Genomic DNA, 22,319 nt, shown 5'->3' on the forward strand with positions numbered 1-22,319 from the left:
AACAGTTTTACTACTCATTCAACAGCAATTACTGAGTATTCCTTGCTCCTGCAGTGGAAGATGAGCCTGGTGCAGTGGCCCATATAAAATGAGGTAGGGCAGTTGATTACCTTTTAGGAATTATGGGGCATCATTTCAAAATCTTGAGTCCTGGCTTCCCTTGCATTCAAGATAAGGACTGGCCACATGCCTCACTTTCCCACAGAAAAACTTGGCCTTGAGCTTTGGCCTTTCCACATGTCCTGAAGTTTTCACCACTCCAGGTTGAACCTGCACTCTTCCTTAGTCTTTTATGTTACCGGCTTGACCGCTGCCAGTTGGATGGCTTTGGGATTTCCTTGTCTAGAATGGTGTACTACAACGTTTATATCCATCTCCCCCCCGAGATTTAAATTACTGAATGTTGACATTCTCTGGCCCATTGTCCTTCTCAGACCTTCGAGTTTTGCCTAGAGCAGCAAGCTGGATTGCACAGAATAAAACCACGGTGAGAGAGTTATCAAGTCTTATCATTTATTTCTTTAAGGGGTTAAACAAGAGCAGAGAGATCTCTGCCTTACGGTGCAACAAAACAAAAAGCAGTACACATACAGACACTTTCACTGAAACACGGAGGCAGGTAAGAGGGAGGGCAGAGACAACTGAACCATAGCCAGGGAAAGGAGGAAGGAATGGGAGACTACTAGGGAACCAGCTTGGAGACTCAGTCATAGGAACTAGTGCAAGAAAGTCCTACTCATGAAGCACAGTGTAGAAAATGGCATAAGAAAGCTGCCTAGCTCTGCTGCCTGTGACGGAGGGCAGGGGCAGCTGGGGAGGTGGCAGAAGATCAAGGGGTTGGTCAAATGATTTGAGGTGGAGTGTGGTGCCCCTTTCCCCTGCCACTGGGCAAGGCCTTGGGCTGGTCTGAGCCAGGGGTCTCCAGGGCACTTGGTGAGGGGAAAAGAGAATGGGAGTCTCCAATGGTCCATTCCCTGGGACTATATTGTCCCCCTTTGCTGTCCAGTTCCTTTTCCTCTCCTGAGGATGCAGAAGTTAGAAGGCAGTACTAGGGTCTCTCTGGAGCCCAAGCCCCTACCTTTCACTTATACATAAGCACATCTGGGAAGGATCCAGCACCTCTTACCCTCCCCAGCTGAAAAGAGCACTCTAGGGATGGGGTATGTGGCCAGGCCCGAAGTGCTGAGGGCCAAAAGATGGAGGACACAGGGTCCAGGCAGAGGACAGGCTGTGAGATATGAGTAAACTGGCAGAGAAAAGGGCTCCATAGGCTCAAGAAGCGGATTTGGGATCCAACAGTGGCCCTTGAATCAAAGAACCTTTGTCTACTAGGGAGGGCTTCCATTCATCTCAAAGCTGGCAAGGTGCAGCTCCCCCCCTCCCCCATACACACCTGTTTCTCTGTAATGCTGCTCCAGGACTGTCCTCCCTTTATTCATCCGTTTGGTCTCTGAAAGCCCCTGGCCTGTCCCACAAAGAATCTTGGACAGGCCTGTTCCAGAAAAGAATCCTGTTCTTGTCAGCTTTCATTGGCTTTTAGATGCCCAGGCAGTGTGCCCCCAGCCCCTGCAGATCTGTGTAAGCAAGGCCAAAGGCTCCCAAGTCTCATCTCTCACTCGTCCCCTCTAGCCTGACTAAGCAAGTCTCTCAAGTCAGCAGCAGCATGTTGCCTCTAGTCAGAGTCCTCCTTGCCAGTCTCTGAACTTTGTCCAGCAACGGCAAGGGGTACCTAGAGAAAGGGACCTGCTAAAGGGTGAGGAGGAGTCTAGCTGTCCCTCAATGGGACAATAGGCCACAAGGTCAGGGATGGGAAGGGATGAATACTCTTTGGTAGGCTGGGGACAGACACAGGATGGAGTAGGGGAGGCTCATCTCTGGAGAGCTCTGGGGCAACGCCACCAGGTTCTCCTTCATGGAGGCCTGGGCTAGGGCAAGATGAGGGAGTGTAGGGACCCAGGCCAGGCCTGACGCACTTGGGCTCAATTCCCTCCTCCCTGTGGAGATTGGAAATGAAAGGTCTGTGGCCACAAGGCCAAGATTTCCAGGGCAAAAGCAGCCCTAGGGGTGTGTGCACCTTCTGTAAGATATGGCCCTCCAGACAGTGGCAGTCCAACCATATGCCCTCAACTTTCTGGGTTTTGGCTCCTGGGCTCTTTCCCCAGGGATCTCTTTATGTACCTCTCTCTGATTTGAGGGGCCACTCTTGAGCCTGCCTCAACATGAATCACCCACCTCCCCAAAGCCAGGTAGCGTTCTTAGTCCAACCATCTCTTCAGGTTTTCTGTCCACTTCTCCCCTTTCTTCTTCCCTTCTTTAGCTTCCTTCTCTTTTATCAATCATTCCATATCTGGGTTTCAAACCCTCATTGCCTAAGGTGGTGGGGGCAGCCTACCTGGGACACCTCTCTAGCTGCAACCCCATGTGCCTAGTTCCCCCAGTGTGATGCTTCAGCAGTGACAGCCCCACACTCAGGGTGCGCTGAAGTGGCAGGAGGGCAACCACACTGTCTGCTGTCACCTGTAGGGATATGGGCAGGAGGGAATTAAGGATCTTGGCAAGGAAAGGAATGTGGAGGGGGGGAGAACTACTCCCCTTTGTGCCCCCCCCCGACATTCCCTGCAGGGCTGAGGCTGGGTAAGCAGCCTCCTTCCCTGGGGTCAGGGCTTTTGGCAGGAGTGGGCAACTTCAGCCTCCACTCCCCCCCTTTGATACTAAGCCCCAGGATTGGGGCTTGGGAGGGGACACCTGCTGCTTCTACCTTTTTCTCCTGGGTGAGTTTTGCAGCTCCTTGGGCCCCTCTGACCATTCTTTTTGAGCTGCTTTTAGGGCAGGAGTAGATTGGGGATAATATCTGCTCCCCCATTTATCCCCACCCCCCCACCTGGTTCGACACCTCCTGTGGGAGGTGCTCCCTCCCCCCAACCTGGAGCAGGGCTGGAGTTGATGTCAGTATGTTGTGGAGGTTTGTCCTCCCTCCCTGTTATCACTCATCCTGTGTCAGGCCCTCCTCCAGGGCAGGCAGTGTCTGCAGCCCCAGTCCCCCACCACCATGGCTGGAGAAGGACACTACAGTGTGGAGGAGCATAAGAACAAGAACGCAGAGCCGGATCCTGCTGGGACTGAGGCGTGAGCCCCCAGACACCGGCAGCAGGGAAGGCTTGTTGCTGACATGACTTGGGGGGTCATGGCGGGGGTGGTAGTGGTGGTACTGTTGGTGGTAGTGGTGAAAATAGGAGTGGTGGAATTGCTGGTGGTGGGTTTTGGGGGGCTCAGATTCCTTGAACTTCTTCTTCTTCGACTCACAGGACACCCACTGCACATCACAGCACTTGGTTTCCGGCCGTTTTGGTGAAGTATCCAGTAACCCTGCCAAGGGATAAGGAAGGTCTGTGTAGGGGAGGGTGTTTAGGGGGCTGATAGCTCTGCCTTACCCAGAAAAGGGATGTTTAAAGCTGAGGCTCAGGTAACCCTGCTAAACAAACTTCCCCACCAGCCCTCACATCTTCCCTTCTAAGGTCCTTTCTTCCAGGTACTACCCCAGTTTCTCCAGAGTGACTTGTGGCTTAGCATATCCTGAGTAGATATGGCCACTCTGGTCTTTTTGTTCTGTTCCATTTGGCCCTATCCCAAACTGGTGACCTGATTGCCCACTCCCTTTGCCACTGACCTCCTGATATAGCCTGACTCCCCTTGATGCACTTCCTGTCCCCATGTCCCCTAGCCTCTTTCATCTCCTCCCTCTTCCCCAGTGCCCCTGATTTTACCTGTACAGATAAAGCCAGGGAGGCCTCCATACACCATTTCTTCATTATCAGGGAGGAAAAAGGGGCACCGAGTCTGCACCTCCAGGCAATATTGCTTGCAGGGCACCCAGTGCTCGCATTCCTGCTGGGTTACACTGAAGTATTCTGAGCACAGCCAGGCCTTGTAGACAGCCTGTGGAGGAAAGGAAACAGCATCAGCTCAATGCCATGTGGGAGATGGGTTCCTGTGTCTCTCTATGGAGCCAAGCCAATTTAAACCCAGGGTTTGGAAAAGGCTTGTGGGAGGTATCTACATAGTACCCTAAAATCTCCCCATTTCAAAACCAGGGCTCCCCAGTTCTCTAATCTACCATCATCCAAGATTTAGAATTGTTATTCAAAATCATAAAATTAATCCTATGTCAGAATCAAAGGAACTTTACCAATCATTTCATTCAACTCTACCATTTTATACATGCTTCAAGGAGGTGTTTTGACTTCTCTGAGACTACCTATATATAATGCGGCAAACTTCAGTCATTTCCTTTGCTGATGGTGCTAATCTTCTAAATTTGAAGGGATAAGAATAATTCATGCTCTATCTTGTTGGACTATTATGGATTAAATGTTTTGTAAACTCTAAAGGGCAATACAAATGTGAAGGATTATTTTTAATAAAAACTGGAATCTGCCTTACCAGGCACCACATGTGTCTTGGAGATCTACTTAATCCAGGCTCTGTCTTGTTGGCTTCAGCCCTGGTATGGAGCAAACATCATGGACACTGCTGCATTGCTCTTTGGAGCCTTTTTTGTGATTCGACTTCATTAGTATACCTTTTTTCCTTCATCTAGCCCATTCCCACCCTAGACACCCATTCTACTGAGGAAGCTCCTCTTCTCCATACTTTGTCTCTCTTTGTGTCTATGGTTTTTCAGAAAAACATGAGTCACTTAGGGAGAGATAATTCTTTGTTAGAGGGGTTGTGCAGTGCATTGTAGGATACTGAATAGCATCCCTGGCCACCATACATTAGACACCAATAGCAATGTCTTCTCTCCCACATTGTGACAATGAAAAGAATGCCTCTAGCCTTAGGCAAATGTCCCCTAGGGGAAGCCAAAGTCATACCTTTGCAAAGGCCATCATAATCTCTTTTGTGACAGAAGCCTCCCACCTCAACTCTTACTCTTTCTAATCTACTGCATAAGAACAAGAGTGGACTCAAGCTGTTGTCAAATTACTGTATTCCTGTGCTTCAAGCTCTTAGATGCATTTTGACTAAAAGCCTAATGTCTAAGCACAGACTTCAAAGCCCTGCACAAATCTACCCATCTCTCTCTAACCTCATTTTCTATCTCTTCAAGCTCATCATGCTGCACAAACAGAGGTTTTCTTTCTTTTTCTTGAATGTGCCCTACTTCTTTATACCTCCAGGCCCTGGCACATGTGATCTCATGGCCTGGAATGTTCTTCACCCCACCTTTGTTATAAATGGGACCTTTACATCTTTCAGAGCTCAGATTAAATATTACTTCTGCTGAGAGTGTCTCTTTCACTACTCTCATCAGAGAACACAGCCCAAATTATTTTTAACTATTTTTTCACCACAGATGCTACATTGTCTGCATCCTTGTTTTAGTTTCTGTTAGCTCTACTAAACTGTGAGCTGCATTTAAGGTCATGAGTGTCTCTATTAACCACTGTACATTCTGTATTATATACATTTTAAAAATCATTATATACATTTGTTTCTCATAGGATAAACAAATAAATAGGTCCCTTCTCTCATAAAAATTCCAGTTTCATGAGTAGACACACCTAACTCGAATCTGTGACATAAGATTTATTCCATAGGAAGGGTTAAATTATGCTTCTTTAAGGCTGAGAGTAAACCGAGAAAAATTTCAACAAGGAGATAGCAGTTGATGTTGGGTGCTATGAATGTGATTCAGTTAGCAGAGTCCTTGCAAAGCATGCATGAAGCTCTAGGTTTAATCCCTAGCATGCCATGAGCTAGATGTGATGGTACACACTTGTAGTTCCACCATGTATTCAGTCCTTAGCACTGTAACTGGGTATAATCCCCACATTTGGGAGGTAGAGGCAGAAGGATCAAGAGTTCAAGGTTATGGCCAGGCATCAGTGGAGCAAACCTTTAATCCCAGCACTCAGGGGTGCAGAAGCAGGCTGATCTCTGTGAGTTCGAGGCCAGCCTGGTTTACAAAGTCCAGGACAGCCAAAGGCTGAGAAACCCTGTCTTGAAAAAACAACAACTACAAAAAAGAGTTTAAGGTTATATTTGTCTACATAGTGAGTTTAAGGCCAGCTGAAGATACATGAGCTCCCATCTCAAACAAACAAACAAACAAACAAACAAAATCCCACCAAGATTGGGTTTAAAGAAGTATTTTTACAGATAAGATGTGCCAATGAGGCAACAGTTTAAGCAAAAAAATGTAGAGATGAACAAGTACACATGGACTAAGAGAAGAGAATGTATCTTCACATGAATAGCATGGAAATGGGACTAAACTCATGTTCATGGACATCTGAATTTCTTCTAAGTTATGGCCATGATAAACAGTGCTCCACTGAATATCTTTGCACGCATGTGTAGTGCACACATCATCAGTCTTATTATACAAATTCCCGAAGATGAAACAATGAAGATGAAATGTATCTACAAAGGAAGGGTAATGGGGCCAAGGAATAGTGAAAAAGAACAGGCTAAGGTAAGAGGCAGGGAAAGAGAACTGGAGGGGTAGAAGAGGGCAACAAGAAAGGTGCTTATGGTGTAAAAGGAAGTGACAGTGGTTTAGGTAGTAAAAGAGAAGATGTGTGAGGAAGGAAGTAATAAAAAGTAGGGGTACATAGGATGAGAAATGGTAGTAATCATGGGGATATGATAACAGCTGAGAAAGAACAGAAGGAGAGATTGAGGTGTACAAGAAATAAAGGGGTAAGAATGAGGTGAGTGTGAGAGAAGGGTGAAAAAGAGCAGGGAGATAAGCTCAGGTAAGGGTAGAAGGGGTAAGATGAAGGCAAGAGGGGGATACTGGGAGAAGGGGCTAAGAAAGGTAGTAAAAAATAGGAGCAAGAGAGCATGAGTATGGATAAACAGAAACAAGAATAGGTGAGAAAGAAAGGATCAAAGTTTAGATAGAGGACAATGAGGCAGGAAAAGGAAAAGGTAAAATCTCAAAAGCCAAGGGCTCTATCTAAAAACCCCTTCTATCTTCTGGGTCCCTAAATGTTACGATGTATCTTTGTCCATAGCCACAAATCCCACTTTTGAAGCATGGACCAAGAGCCCATCTCACTCTCTCCCAAACTGTGCAATCAGCCCCGTACTCTGTGGTCATCAGTGGAGCCAGGGCTCAGAGGGCCCTGTGACAGACTTAGCAATTCCAGTCCAATGTTCCTGCTTCTAGATGAGGAGTCCCCTGTGATGTCCCTGCTCTCCTTACAGGCAGTTGCAATTAGCCCAGTAACAAACTATAGAGTCTGGGCACTTCCTTCATCTGAGAGGTGGGGGAGGGAGAAGGGGTGGCCTGACAGTGGTAATATGGCCTTTCTCCTTAATTAGCCGACCCCCCTTCAGTCACCACATCCCCAGTTGGAGTCACCATGGCAACAAGTGGGTGAGCAGATTGCCTGGGGAGGACACCAGGCCTGTGGGTGGTGAGGCAGGAACAGGCAAGAAGCTAATGAGGGGAATAGAAGTAGAAGTGCCACACTGAGCTCATAGGTAATCTAATTCCTGGCTAGCTGAGCCACTGTGGTCCCATATGCTTTGAGGTGGCTTGGGGCCCATCTCGGGTGATAGTACATGTCACAGTGCTACCAACTGGCAATAAGTCCACCTTAGACTCTGAAACCCTGTTCCCCAAAACATTTTCTTTACCTTGTCCTATCTCTTCAGTGTGATAACTGTGCTAGGGAGCTGGATGCTTTGGGGCTGTGACAGGAGGCCTGGGTACTCCTCTGGAAGGATAGGAAAGGGTTGGGAGAGCTTATAGGAGGTGAGTATTGTAGGAAGAGGACAACGTGTCTTAGAACCAGGTTAAGGGAAGTTGGGAGACCTGTGTAGCTCTTTTGCTCTCAAACTCTTAATTCTGGCTGTATACAGGACCACCAGAGAGTTTTTTTTTTTTTAATAAATCTGTCTGATTCACATGCCACTCAGACTAACAAAATCAGAATCTCTGCAGGCAGAATCCCACACATCTGTAATTGGAAAATGACCTTAGGCAATTTTCAACATGTAGCCAGGGTTGAGAATGTCAGTTTTTACCGTTGTATAGATGGAGAAACTGAGGTCTAAAGAGAGGAGAGGAACTTGAGTATAACCTCTTAAAATATTGACAGAGGAAGGAACTGGAAACCTGATTTCATAATCTTCCTATTGAAAAATACTGTCAACAATCAAATCCTAAACTAGGGGCCAGACAACAGGGGCCTCGATAGGAGAAGAGAGCTGAGAAGATCTATTTTACAGTTTAAGATTTTCTAACTCAAGCCCTGTTAAAAAAGCCCTTTCCATTATGTGCTGTTCTCTGAGTGGAACCATCCTAGATCCTCGAGGGAACAGGATGGGGGAAAGGAGGTGATAGGGAGACGAACTACCAGTGCCCTCCTTTTCCCAACTCATAGGGCCACTACAGGTCTCAGTCAAGTTCTGGCTGCTATAGCCCAGTTGCTATGGGAACTGGGAGGGAAAGGAAACAGGAACTAACTAAAGAGAACACCAATTAACCCAAAAAGGAAGCTAGGAGGGCTGTCTTATCCCTTCTCCCATCTGAGCAACAGAACCACCCCTCAAACAAGAGGGATGTGACAAAGGGGATCCCCACCCCTCCTGAGCTCTGCAACTGTCAGTTTAGGGAGGGGTGGAATGAGCCAGCCAGACTTATCCTCAGCTTATTGGCTTGTAGCCCTGGCCAGGGCATTTTAGTTCTACATTCCTCTAGAAATGTCTGACTTCATAGAGGGCTGTGTAAAAGCACAGTCACACCCCAAAGTCAGGACTTGGGGCCAGAAGGCTTACAGAGAGGAGGCCACTGGCAGTTCCTAGGGTTGGGGTGGGAAAGCCCTCTAGGCAGAAAGCTTTAGTTATTTTCCAACCAGGAAGCAAGCAGGTTCCTTCCTGAGTTTTAACTCACTTCCTTCCCTAGGGTCTGTTTCCCCATCCAAATCTTCCCTACAGACCTTTTCTTCATGGCTGCTTATCTTTTTAATGTACTCATGGGACCCCTGGCCAAGAGGCGTAGCTTTAGTGCTTGTAGAAGGAAAGCAGCAAAGGTGGGGGCTGAGCTTAGGACAAAATGTAGTGTCTGAAAGAGCCACAGTATACAACTTACCAACCTAACACCCATTTTTTACCCATAGGAAAACTGAGGTCCATAGAAATGGAATGCCTTGAATAAGATAAAATTATGAGAGGCACCTTGGTTACTAACTTGATTCCTTCTTGCTCAGCATCTATCAACAATCCTCAATTATGAGAAGGATTCTCTTGGGCACAAGAAAGTGCTCTTTTTTTTCTCCCCTGGGTGCCAACAGTTGGGTCAGAACAGAATAAGGTAAGTGTCAGAGAATGGATATAATTCTGCAGATAGCACTAGTCTGCTGGGATCGGTAAAGTCAGAATCATATTACAGGCATTACAGGGTTCTATTTAAGGGTCTATAAGCTACAGATGTCCTGCTTCTTAGTATGAGCAGTTATGAATCAAAGTGGTCTGGTCAGGCCTGAAAGAAAGGTGGAGGAGATGGCTAGTAACATGGGTGAGAACCTAAAGCTAGTCTTCATACTGCCAAGCCTCCTAGATCACCTGCTCAAAGGCTACATGTGCCCAGTCTGGCCAAGAGTGGACTAATGGAGAAGTAGTATCCATAATCCAGGGACAGTTCTGAAGGGACCTTAGAAGACTGATGCCAAATTAGATAAGCGGAGGAAGCATGTTCAAAATTATTCCAAATGGAAATGACTGTGAGAGTCATCACTCCAAATCCACCCCAGCAGCACAGAAAATTGCCATCTAGCTTCTAATTGTAAACACTGTCATAGAAAGCTCATCTTCTCATAGGGCATCCCATAGCTCCAGACAACTCTAGTGACTAATGAAGTTCTTTCTTCTTTGGAGCCGAAATAAATGCCTTTTTGTAACTTCAATCATGTATCTTACTAGTTCTTCTGGGGTCGTATATAACACTTACAGCACTGTTCCTCAAGCCAACTCTTAGGAATTTACAGACTTCTCTGAATGAGTCTCCTCATTTAGTTGTTCACTGAACACACCTTGAATACCTGAGTGTCTGGCTCTATGTTAGGAGCTATGTCATCCCCTACAGACAAAGGGGATGAATAAGACAATATTCCTGTCTTGAGCAAGGGAAATAACCATGTGAACTAATTAGTATAAATTTTGGTGTGATGTCACATGTACCTGACACCATGGTAAGATAAAGCGAAGAATGATTAACTGTGTTTTGAAGGCTGAAGGACAGAAAAGATCTCCATGTGGAAAAGGTTCAGGCTTGAAAAAAAAGAGGCATAAAAGCTCCGTAGATGAAATAGAGAGAGAATAAATGCTCTTCATTCAAAGGAATCAGCAGGCATAATAAACTGAAAGTAGGAAGTAATGCTGGACTCAGACAATGTAGGTAGTTCAGTGTAATTAGAGGGTGTGAATGGGAAGTTGTGAAGGAACATGTGCTGCACAGAGAGGACATGACCATATCAATATGCTTTAGATACTGGGGAGAAACTAGAAATCTTCCTAAGAGCAATGGAGAGTGTTTAATGGGCATGACATAACTGCTTATTTAAAGATGTTTATGACTAGCCTGGTGTTGCAGGTCAGTAATCCCCGCTACTGGAGGGTGTATCACAAGAAGGAGTATTACAAATTTGAGCCAGTCTGGGTAATTGAATATGACCCTATCTTAGGGGATTACGGAGAGATTACATATCACTTTTGTGACTTTTCAGACTTTTGTCTGAAAGTGTGGAGGATGGAGTGTTGACATTAAGACAAGCTAGATTATTGCAACAACCTGAATATGATAGTAGAAGGGCCTCAACTAAGGCAATAGCAGCAGAATTGAAAATCTGAGAGTAGAAAAATAACACAAGTATTGAAATACTGTGAAGGTAATAATGAATAACTATATTTTATGAGAGTAGGAACCTCTTCTAACACTGAGGTTAGCAATATTACCCACTTGAATAATACACCCCTAAATGAATTAATGTTAAGATCCAATAGTAAGATATGTGTGTGTGTGTGTGTGTGAGAGAGAGAGAGAGAGAGAGAGAGAGAGAGAGAGACCTTTGGTTCACAATGGTTAGGAAAGTAGTTGAATAAAATTTAAAGTGTCTTGCCTGAGGGGAAAAACTGAAAAGAAGGAATGGATGTGAAAAAAATGTTAATGAAATAAACCCAACAGTATTACTTGTAGATATGGAAAACCCCCAAAGTAGAGGGGTCTAGGATAACCACTAGACTTCCAGATTGGGTGGTAAGATGAATCCCAATTTCATTTTAGTTTTTTGAATTTGTTTTGAGAGAGGGCCTCATGTAGAACAGGCTGCCCTCAAACTCACTATGTAGCCAAGGTTGGCCTTGAAGTCTTCTGATTCTCTTCCTTCTACTTCCTAACTGCTAGGATCAAATGCATGTGCCACCCACCACTCCTGGCTAGATTCTTTTATTAAGGAAAGAAATGGGGGAAAGGTGTATCTGAGAATGAAGATGAATTCAATTTGTGGTCATGTTGACTTTAACGTATATGTGCATCTGCTAGATGGGAATGTCAAGGATGTAGCTGGACTAGTGGTCAGAGCTCTAAAGAAGGATCTGAACCTGATGTGGCAGCACATGCCAATATTCCTAGCACTTAGTTCGAAGGCAGAACAAGGGGAAATAGCTGCAAGTTCAAGCTAGTCTTGCCTTACGTGGTGAATTTAGGGAAAATCTGGGCTACATGTACATGAGACTGTCTCAAAAAATTAACTTTAAAAAGATGAGGGTCTTGATAAAGGCTCCAAGTCATGGGCAGCTAAGGGGCTAGTCAACACAGTAGGACTGTGCTTTCCTCTTTAATGTTAGGCATGGCCATCACATGACTTGAAGTGATACAGTTTACTTCTGAGGAGACACTTTAAGGGTTGACACATGTTTTGCCATTTTCTTTCTTCTGCTTCTAACTGTGGAAGCAAATTTGAGATGGTGATTACTTGTTATGATTGTGTAACCTAGCTTACTTACCCTTGGTGATAAAGCAATATAGAAGGCAAAGGAGGAGACAAAGGGCTCAACAGTAGATTCCTGAGAAAACACTAACTTAATTGAAGTGCAGGTGGAGGAAAGAAATGGGATGAAGATGGACGGATGAGTGGTTTAAGAAATTGAAGAAGAGCTGGAGGTGTAGCTCAGCAATAGAACTTTTGCGTAGCATGCACAAGGTCCTGTAGAGCAATTAAAGGGGCAAAAGGAAGGGAATGGCATTCTGTAAATTAAGGAAGGAGATGATGTCAAACACTGGGGGCGGGGTCAGCAGATAAATATTTATGTAAGTGAGAACACATTGGTTTGGGTAATTAAGACAGAGTTTCCTTACTGTGAGAACAGGTTTAGTGGAGCAGCAGGGGAAGAAGCCAGACTATAGTAATTTGGAAAGGGAATGCAAGCAAAGAAAACTAAATGTAAGTATGTGTATGCAAAGCTTCCAAGAAGTCAAACATCCCCAGGTTTCAACTATTTCAATGGATGTGGTTTTTAGTTCCCTGTTGTTCCCTGTCACAAAAGCCTCTGTCCTAGAAACTGTTTCTGTTAATGTAGCCTGACATACCATTTGCTCTCTGGGGAATTATATCTTATTCTTCTGATAACTCATTGCAGATGGAGAAGGGAAGCTTGCCTCCAGTGCAGGACCAAAGAGTTGGCCTAATTCAAAGTCCCAGGATAGAGTTCAAGCTTTCCAATGAGACCTCTGCATAGAATGAAAATAATTATGACTTCAGGTTCTTTGGGAACAGAGATCATCATATCTTACTTAGACATGCATTCTTTTCAAGGTCTCACAGGGCCTCTTTATACAGACTGGAAGATGTTCAACAAGTACTTGAAAACCAAGTTCTTAGCAGCTAGTTCAGATTGAACAATGTGAAGAACTTTCTCAAGAAAGAGAAAAATAAATTAGAGGTTATAAAATATACCTTCATGGACTTTTACAGTGAATAAAGAAATTGGGGATATGTTAGCAAAATATCAAAGAAAACCAAGCAAAGGGGAAATGAAAGGCCATTATTAACTCCAAGAAAGCAAGTTGACCAAGGAATAAAAGGTTAATCATTCAGTTTTATATTGCTACATGTAGACAATAATTATACAAGTAAAAATGTAAAGAAATTAAACCGTTAGAACCAGAGCTTTGTATACACCAATATTGAATGTATGAAGGGAGGGGAAGTGTGTTTGCACATATGATGCTAGCAATAGTAAGAAAGCTAAATCTTCCTCTAACCAGATTAAGAAAAAAGTCAATAGATATCTAAAAGAGAAGAAACCCAAAATAGCATATTGATGTGCCATTTAGAAATATGAAGGTAAGTATTAGTAAAACAATCATAGTCAGAAGAATCAGAAGTGTTTAACACTCAAGAGTGAGCTCAAGGGTGAAACATAGGGCTACTGTTTCAACGGAAAATATTCATATTTATATATTATTTAAAAGTCAGATAAGCTATAAGGATAAATATGTGTGATAATACATGAACAAATATATGTACATGATGGACTTTTATCTGTTTATATGTTATGTACGCATGGAAAATCAAGTAGTAGTAATATTGGCATAATATTTAACATTTAACCCAGGCCCTATCAGAAGCAACCAAGAAAGTTTCAAGTGCATAAATCTGGAGAGCAAAATCACTGGCAACTGGAAACATATGCACACATAAATATATCTTCATGGACTTTTACAGTACATATGTGTAGCATGAGCATAATTGAATATTATGGATATGTATTACTTTGATAAAATGAAAAAGAAATAGAAAGAAACTCAACTGCAGTCAAGAACCTCAAAAACAGGAAAGCAAAATATCTAAGACTTGATATGACCAACTCTGAGGGATTCAGTCCGCATAGCTGTACCCCAGACACCCTGAGGCAGCTAATCCATCACCAGTGTCTGAGCTATAGCTCCATCCAGGTGCACTTAACAAAGCAAAAGAACAAACAAGGAGTTTTAGAGGCAAAGAGAGAAGCTAAGAGGAGAGGAAGGAAGCTTTGGGGGCTTTTCTGCACAGTGATTGTGCTGGTCACCACAGGGATGGCATTAGTGTGACACAGGCAAGCACAGCATCTTTTTGAGTTGTGTGCACTCCTCCCTTCATGGCACACTTGTTTTTTGTTTTTTTTTTGTTTTTTTTTTTTTTTACAGAAAACCATCTTCAGCCATCACCGAGATCACTGAAAAAGAGCAACAACAGCTCCCTTCCCCTGCCTCACTTTCTTCCTCCAGGTGGGAGGAGGACAGGCTAGGAAGAACAGAGACCTAATCAAAGGTGACTACAGCTATTCTTTGGTTATAATGCAAATCAAGGGCTTCTGGAGTCCTTCTCTCTCTCTCTCTCTCTCTCTCTCTCCACCTTCTACCTCACCCACCTAAACAGGTCTTTATATGCTTAGTAAAATATCTCCAGTTAGTTGCCTTCTGGCTTCCAATTCCCACCCCCATTTCAGACACTTTATCTCCTCTTCAAACACTACCTTTTCCTCCTCCTCAGGAACCCACCTGAGTGTTGAGAATTTCAATTGGGTATTAAGCAATCATTTGGACTAAATACATCTAATTAAGATGAGAAAATAGCTACCATTTATTAAGTACTTACTATATGCCAGGCTCTAGTCTAAGCATTTAATCCTGACATTTATTAACTCATTGATTCCCTATAATCACCCCCTGAGGGAGATACAAATCTTTACAGATAAGGACAGAGAGGAGCAAAGAGTTTAAATAACTTATCCAAGACTCATAGCCAATGATAATCATAATGGTGGTTAGCATTTCTTGAACACCTTCTACCATGAAAACACTATAAGAAATTAGGGTGATTTATGCCCTTCAAGCCTCATAATGACCCTACTTCTTAGTCTTGAAGGTGAAAAAAGTGGGGTTACAAGTGAGATTAAAGACTATATTAAAAGCTGTAGTGTCCAAGTGGGTTACATAGTAATGGGAAGAGGGACTGCCTCTGACATAATCTGATAGGCCTGTTCTTTGATCATCTCCCCCTGAGGGGAGAGCAGCCTTACCAGGCCACAGAAGATGACAATGAAGCCATTCCTGATGTGATCTGATAGACTAAGATCAGAAGGAAAGAGAGGAGGACCTCCCTTATCAGTGGACTTGGGGAGGGGCATGCATGAAGAAGGGGGAGGGAGGGTGGGACCGGCAAGGGAGGAGGGAGGGGCCTATGGGGGGATACAAAGTGAATAAACTGTAATTAATAAAAAAAAACTGGTAAAATGGCTCAGCAGTAAGGATGATTGCCTCCAAGCCTGATGAGCTGAGTTCAAACTCCTGGATTTAGTTTGTGGAAAAAGAGAACTGATTCCCAGAAGTTGCCCTTGTGTGCATGTGCAACCCCCCCCCCCCCACAGAAATACATATACTTTCAAATGCAAAAAACATAATGCAATGAATGTCACAACAACTATTCTATAGAAAAGACCGATGTAAAAGTAGAATCTGAAATCAGTATTACCTTCACTTCAGTGCCCAAGCTCTTATATAGCAACCATACTGCCCTGGAGACAGTTCTTTCAGTTTACCACTGTGCGACTCACACAAATTTAGTTTTGGTGTAATTTCAGGCCAAGTTGAGGAGAGATTCTAGGCTTGGATAGAGGAGAATGATTTTCCAAAATCAGAAGTAGAGTTTTCTTTGTAAGTGGTTGTGGGAGAAAGAACATTTGAATACTAGACACCACAAATGTACATTTCCATTCTCTTATCAAAGCACTCTGTTCAGACTGGAGATGTGGTTCAATGGTAGAACACTTGCCCAGCTAATTGAAGGCCCAAAGTTCATGCCCCAGCACTGCAAAACAATAAAAAAAATGAACAAGAGGCAAACCATATTTCCAAAGTCTCTCTCTCCCTCTTCCCCAACACACATACACGATTAGTACAGAACTAGAAGCTGTCTCTAGTAGAAATGCTTTATTACCCCTAGGGCATGAGTTCTTCTGTCCCAAGTCCTACCATTTGGGGGCTTCCGGTGATCTGAAGTAGCCTTATACTGGAAGACTGATGCTAGAGAGCAGAAAACATGTGAAATTACCCCTTCCTCATAGCATTCTCCATAAATATTCTTTCTCAAGAAGCCTTTGTTCCAACAGATGGATAGTTAGTCAAAGCTTGGTTCTGGTTCTGCCCCTGCCAAGAATTAGCTGTTTGAAGTTGGACATATCACTAGAAAGAAGTTGTGGCCACTAATTTGCTATATGACTATGAGCCAAGTATTTTTCCTTCCCTGAGCTGTAACTTGAATCTGAGGAGATAGTTGTTTTAAGTAACCAGCATGGGTGGTGGGAAGGTAGGGTCAAACACCTTTAACTCAAACAGACCTGCAGTCAAAATCCCAGGTGTACTCTTGCTGGTTATAAAAGCGCAGGCAAGACTGATGACCTTTCTGACTCACCCTTTCTTGATAGGCAGGCTGTGTCCCTTATAAAAGAAATTATCCTCTGTAGAGTAATTTTAATTGAGCAAAATGGCTGTACTGGCAAGAGATCACATCCAAAGATCTTTTTGGTTTGTGTGATTGGCTGATATGATACACCTTTCATCCCCCTGCCTGGAATGCAGACATGGCCTTAGCACAAACCTTTAATCCCAAACAATGAAGGTAAAGTTAGTTTGTAGATGGAAGCAGCCATGTTTGAAAGGGATGTCTAACTGAGGGACAGACAAAGTGACAAATCAGAGAAAGATTTGACAGAATGAGTCAGGAAAGAGAAGCTACTTAAGAGCAGTACAGTAGAGTTGAGACAGTAGAATACGGTATGGCAGACAGAGAGAGAGAGAGAGAGAGAGAGAGAGAGAGAGAGAGAGAGATCAGTTTTACCAAGAGAGTTTTACAGTTTTACAGAGACAGGTTGAAGAGAAAATAAGCTAGATACAGGTGAAGACAGAACAAGCCAGAGAATGAGGAGCCAGAAGCTAGAACATGCCAGTTTGACTCAGTCGGGCTTGGAGAGGAGTTTGAGCCAGGACAGCTGAGTTGAATCAGCCAGCAAGAGTTCAGAAAGAGATAGAAAGTGTGAGCTTATTCAGCTGCAAGTCTCAGAGGCTGAAACATTCTATGCCTAGATTAGATTGTAGAGAGGCTAAAAGCTTCCAGGACTAGGCCTAAGTTAGCAGACAGAGGCAGCTTTGGAGATGACAATTATGTCAGGCAAATAAAAGTAACATTTACAACCCTTGCCTCTCTGTAAATGATGCCTCTAAAGGAAAAGTAGAGAGCTTTATCCATATGCACACTAGCACAGATTGAGTAGTAGTGCTGCCTGCCAACACACAATTTCCAGATCTAACTATGGGTTTGATGACTCCAAGTCATTTGACTCCTCTGAGACTGTCTTGTCCACAAATGAGGACAGTATGTGTACAATTCATAAGACGGCTGTAAGAATTAAGTAAGATAAAGGATACTGCATGACTAGGATAACACCCTTCCTTCTCATTCTCTTTTCAGTTCTCAGATTCAAAAAGCAAGTTTTTCAAGTCTGCCACAAATGTGATCAAAACAGGCTAATATCATTAATCCATATGAAGGGGGACAAACTATGGATAAAAACAGAAAACATGAACTAACAATTCACAAACAAGCTCTACACATGGCTTCTAAACAAGAAAAACAAATGGCTGACCAAAGTAATGTCAATGAGAAGCTAAGGCTAGATCATTTTTCAAGTAAATTAGCCTCACATTTTTGTTGAGGGAATAAACTACAATAATCCAGTAATTTGAAAGAGATTTAGTAATGTATGCAACTAGCATTAAAAAGGTTAATAGTGTGATTCTGTAAGTCTTGTTCTAAATTTCATTCTGCAGAATGGATGTTTATGCTTCCATTTGTATGCAAAACAAAGAAAGAGTAATTTGTGTAGCTGTTTATGTAAGCTTACAGAGAAGGAGAACATATACACAAATTGTTAACATCCAGGACCTTAGGGCACTGAAACTAGGAAAGACTGAATAGGAGGATTATTAACGTTCTCTTTATAAATCTCCATATTTTCAGATTTGATAAAATAAGCATGCATCATTTGTGATTTAAGAAACACAGCAAAGTACAGGAATAAGAAAAATGATTCAGATAGCCTTTATTAGTAAAAATTATAAATCTGATATGAATTTATGAACAAAGATAGTTAATACCAGGATTACTTATAATAATAAAAAGTTGGCAGTAATATAAATATCTAATAGTACATGGCCTATTAAATCAATTATGTAACTTGTGATAGAATATCATACTCAACAAAGATGGAGCTTATGCAGTTTTAAGTACATGGAAAGGTATTCAGAGTACCAGTAACTTTAAAAGATCTACAATAAAATATTAGGGAACCATGTGGTTCCATCAACATGGGTATTATTATTTAAGGAACCCAGAAAATAAAAAGTTTTAATTTAACAAAGATGTGGAGATTTGGAACCTTGCTAATTTCACTGTTGATATGTATATAAAGTGGTGCAGAATGCAAAATGTCAGAATGGAATGTAAAGTGGCACCGGTGCTATAGAGAACTGAGAGACAATGACTCAAAAAGTAATTACTCAGAGAGTAAGCTGGGCATAATGGTGCATGCATGCAATGTCAGCAGTTGAGGCTAAGGTATGTGGACCATGTGTTCAACAATAGTCTAGGCTACATAGCAAGAGCGTTTCTCAAAACAAACTAATACAATTTCAGCATGGAATTATATGACCAAATAATTCCTTTCTTAAAGATACTCAAAAGACATGAAAACAAGTACTCAAACAAATATTAGTAGAATGGTATTCATAGCAGCATTATTCACAATAGCTAAAAAGCAGAATAGTTCAAATAATTATTTAAATGAATAGATAATCAAAATACGGCATATGCACACAATGGAATATTCTTCAGTAGCAAGAATAAATGAAATACTAATAGATGCTAAAACTTTAGTGACCCTTAAAAGCATTATATAATATATATTATATGATAAGCCAAACAAAAGGACAAATCATGTATGATTCCACTTCTGTGTGTTATTTAGAATAGTCAAGTTCAAAGAGATAAAAGTAGATTGCTGATTGCCAGAAAGTAGAGTAAAGGAGAAATGGGGAATTACTCTTTAACAGATAGAAAATTTCTGTTTGGGAGGATGAAAATATTTTAGAAGTAGTAATGAAATGGAAATGTACCCAATTCCACTCACACTTAAATCATAAGTTCTGTTATGTATACTTCATGACAATAGAAAAAACCCACATTACTCTAAAACCCTTTTTTCTGTTATATTTCTAATTCATAAAAGTTCTCACATTAAAACGGCTAGAAAAAAAAGTGGGGAATACCCTAGAACTCATTGGTACAGGAGAAAACTTCCTGAACAGAACACCAACAGCACAGGCTCTAAGAGCAACAATCAATAAATGGGACCTCATGAAATTGAAAAGCTTCTGTAAAGCAAAGGACACCGTCATCAAAACAAAGCGACTGCCTACAGATTGGGAAAGAATCATCACCAACCCTTTATCTGACAGAGGACTCATATCTAGTATATATAAAGAACTAAAGAAGCTGAAAAGCAACAAACCAAGTAATCCACTTAAAAAATGGGGAACAGAGAGAATTCTCTGTAGAGGAATATTGAATGGCAGAGAAGCACTTAAAGAAATGCTCAACCTCATTAGCCATTAGGAAAATGCAAATAAAAACAACCCTGAGATTTCACCTTACACCCATCAGAATGGCCAAGATGAAAAACTCAAGGGACAACACATGCTGGAGAGGTTGTGGAGAAAGGGGAACCCTTCTCCACTGCTGGTGGGAATGTAAACTGGTACAACCACTCTGGAAATCAATCTGGCGCTTTCTCAGACAACTAGGAATGGCACTTCCTCAAGATCCAGCCATACCACTCCTAGGCATACACCCAAAAGAGGCTCAAGTACACAAAAAGGACATTTGCTCAACCATATTTGTAGCAGCTTTATTTGTAATAGCCAGAAGCTGGAAACAACCCAGATGCCCCTCAACTGAAGAATGGATGCAGAAACTGTGGTACATCTATACAATGGAGTATTACTCAGCAATGAAAAATAAGGAAATCATGAAATTTGCAGGTAAATGGTGGGACCTGGAAAGGATCATCCTGAGTGAGTTGTCCCAGAAGCAAAAAGACACGCATGGTATATACTCACTCATATAAACATACAATATAGAATAAACCCACTAAAATCTGTACATCTAAACAAACTAAGCAAAAGAGAGGACCCTAACTAAAATGTTCAATCCCCATCCTGAAAGGCAAAGAGGATGGATATCAGAAGAAAAAGAAAATAGGAAACAACCTCGGAACCTGCTACAGAGGGCCTCTGAAAGCCAGAAGAAAACAGGAAACAAACTTGAGACCTGCCACAGAGGGCCCCTGAAAGCTTCTGCAGTATAGATTGTCAAAGCAGATGCTTAGCCTGATGGCCAACTGATGGGCAGAGTGAATGGAATTTTGTGTAGGAAGTGGGAAACAGTGAGAGCTGGAGGGGACGGGAACTCCACAAGGAGAGCAACGGAAAGGGATAATTTGAATGCAGGGAACTTCCCAGAGAGTCATGCTCCAACCAAGGACTGTTCGTAGAGATGACCTGGAACCCCTGCACAGGTGTAGCCCATGGCAGTTCAGTGTCCAAGTGGGTTACATAGTGATGGGAAGAGGGACTGCCTCTGACATAGTCTGATTGGCCTGCTCGTTGATCGCTTCCCCCTGAGGGGGGAGCAGCCTTGCCAGGCCACAGTAGAGGACAATGCAGCCACTTTTGATGAGAACTGATTGACTAAGATCAGAAAGAAGAGGAGAACCTCCCCTATCAGTGGACTTGGGGAGTGGCATGCATGCAGAAAGGGGAGGGAGGGTGGGATCGGGAGGGGAGGAGGGAGGGGCTTATGGGGGGGATACAAAATGAATAAAGTGTAATTAATAAAAAAAATTTAAAAAAAGTTCTCAAAAGCCACATTTTTTTAATTTTATTTTTTTTCTTATCAGTTACATTTTATTAACTCTGTATCCCAGCCGTGTCCCGATCCCTCATTCCCTCCCAGTCCCTCCCTCCCTCCCTCATCTCCACCGTGCCCCTTGCCAAGTCCACTGATGGGGGGACCTCCTCCCCATTCATCTGATCCTGTTTTATCAGGTATCTTCAGGACTGGCTGCAAAGCTCTCCTCTGTGGCCTAACAGGACTGCTCCTCCCTTGGGGGGTGGAGAGGCCAAAGAGCCAATCATTGAGTTCCTGTTAGAAATAGTTCCCCTTGTTCCCCTCACTATGGGAAGCCAATTGGTTACTCAGCTACCACAGGCTACATCTGAGCAGAGGTTCTAGGTTACATTCATACATGGTCCTTGGTTGCATGTCAGTCTCAGAAAAGACCCTGTGCCCAGATATATTTGGTCCTTGTGGAGCTCCTATCCTTTCCTCATCAGACTAACTCCCCTTCTTTCATATGATTCCCTGTACTCTGCCAAAGGTTTGGTCATGAGACTTTGCTTTGAAAACACTGCTAGTTAGAGTCTTTCAAATGCGCTCAGTAGACTCCTGTCATATGTTCAATGCGCATCCCATCTGTCTTTCTAAATGAGGATTGATCATCTTACCCCATGTCTGCTCTCTTGATTATCTTTTTTAGGTGTATAGATTTCATTATGTTTATCATATCTTATAGGTCTATATAAGTGAGTATATACCGTGTTTGTCTTTCTCCTTCTGGGATATTTCACTCAGGATGATCTTTTCTAGATCCCACCATTTGCCTGCAAATTTCATGATTTCCTCCTTTTTGATTGCTGAGTAGTATTCCATTGTGTAAAAATACCACAATTTCTGTACCCATTCCTCTGTTGATGGACATCTGGGTTGTTTCCAGGTTCTGGCTATTACAAATAATGTTGCTATAAACATGGTTGAGTAAATGTCCTTTTTGTGTACTTGCGCCTCTTTTGGGTATATACCTAGCTGTGGTATGGCTGGATCTTGAGGAAGCGCTATTCCTAGTTGTCTGAGAAAGCGCCAGATTGATTTCCAGAGTGGTTGTATCAGTTTACATTCCCACCAGCAGTGGAGGAGGGTTCCCCTTTCTCCACAACCTCTCCAGCATGTGTTGTCCCTTGAGTTTTTCATCTTGGAAAGGCCACATTTTTAATAATCAAGAAAAAATATATTTTAAAAAGATTTTGAGTCTATAGTAATTTTGAAGAATTAACTTCAGTTGAACACTGAACAGACACACTTCAGCTTTCACAA

General features: G+C 42.7%; 1 protein-coding gene across 1 annotated transcript in view; it reads right to left on the bottom strand.

The window, feature by feature from the left end:
- Positions 1-502: 502 nt before the first annotated feature.
- Positions 503-22,319, bottom strand: part of Nalf2 (NALCN channel auxiliary factor 2) — a 30,995-nt gene continuing 9,178 nt past the window's right edge. Inside the window, exons 2-3 of the mRNA XM_055605068.1 lie at positions 3,765-3,936; positions 503-3,366 (exon numbers count right to left, since the gene is read on the bottom strand). Coding sequence (XP_055461043.1) covers positions 2,984-3,366; positions 3,765-3,936 — 555 coding nt within the window. The 3' untranslated portion in view covers positions 503-2,983. The remainder of the gene's footprint in view (positions 3,367-3,764; positions 3,937-22,319) is intronic.

Source organism: Psammomys obesus, unplaced genomic scaffold (genome assembly GCF_907164565.1).
Source record: "Psammomys obesus unplaced genomic scaffold, mPsaObe1.curated_primary_1811, whole genome shotgun sequence".
Taxonomy (NCBI): Eukaryota; Metazoa; Chordata; class Mammalia; order Rodentia; family Muridae; genus Psammomys; species Psammomys obesus.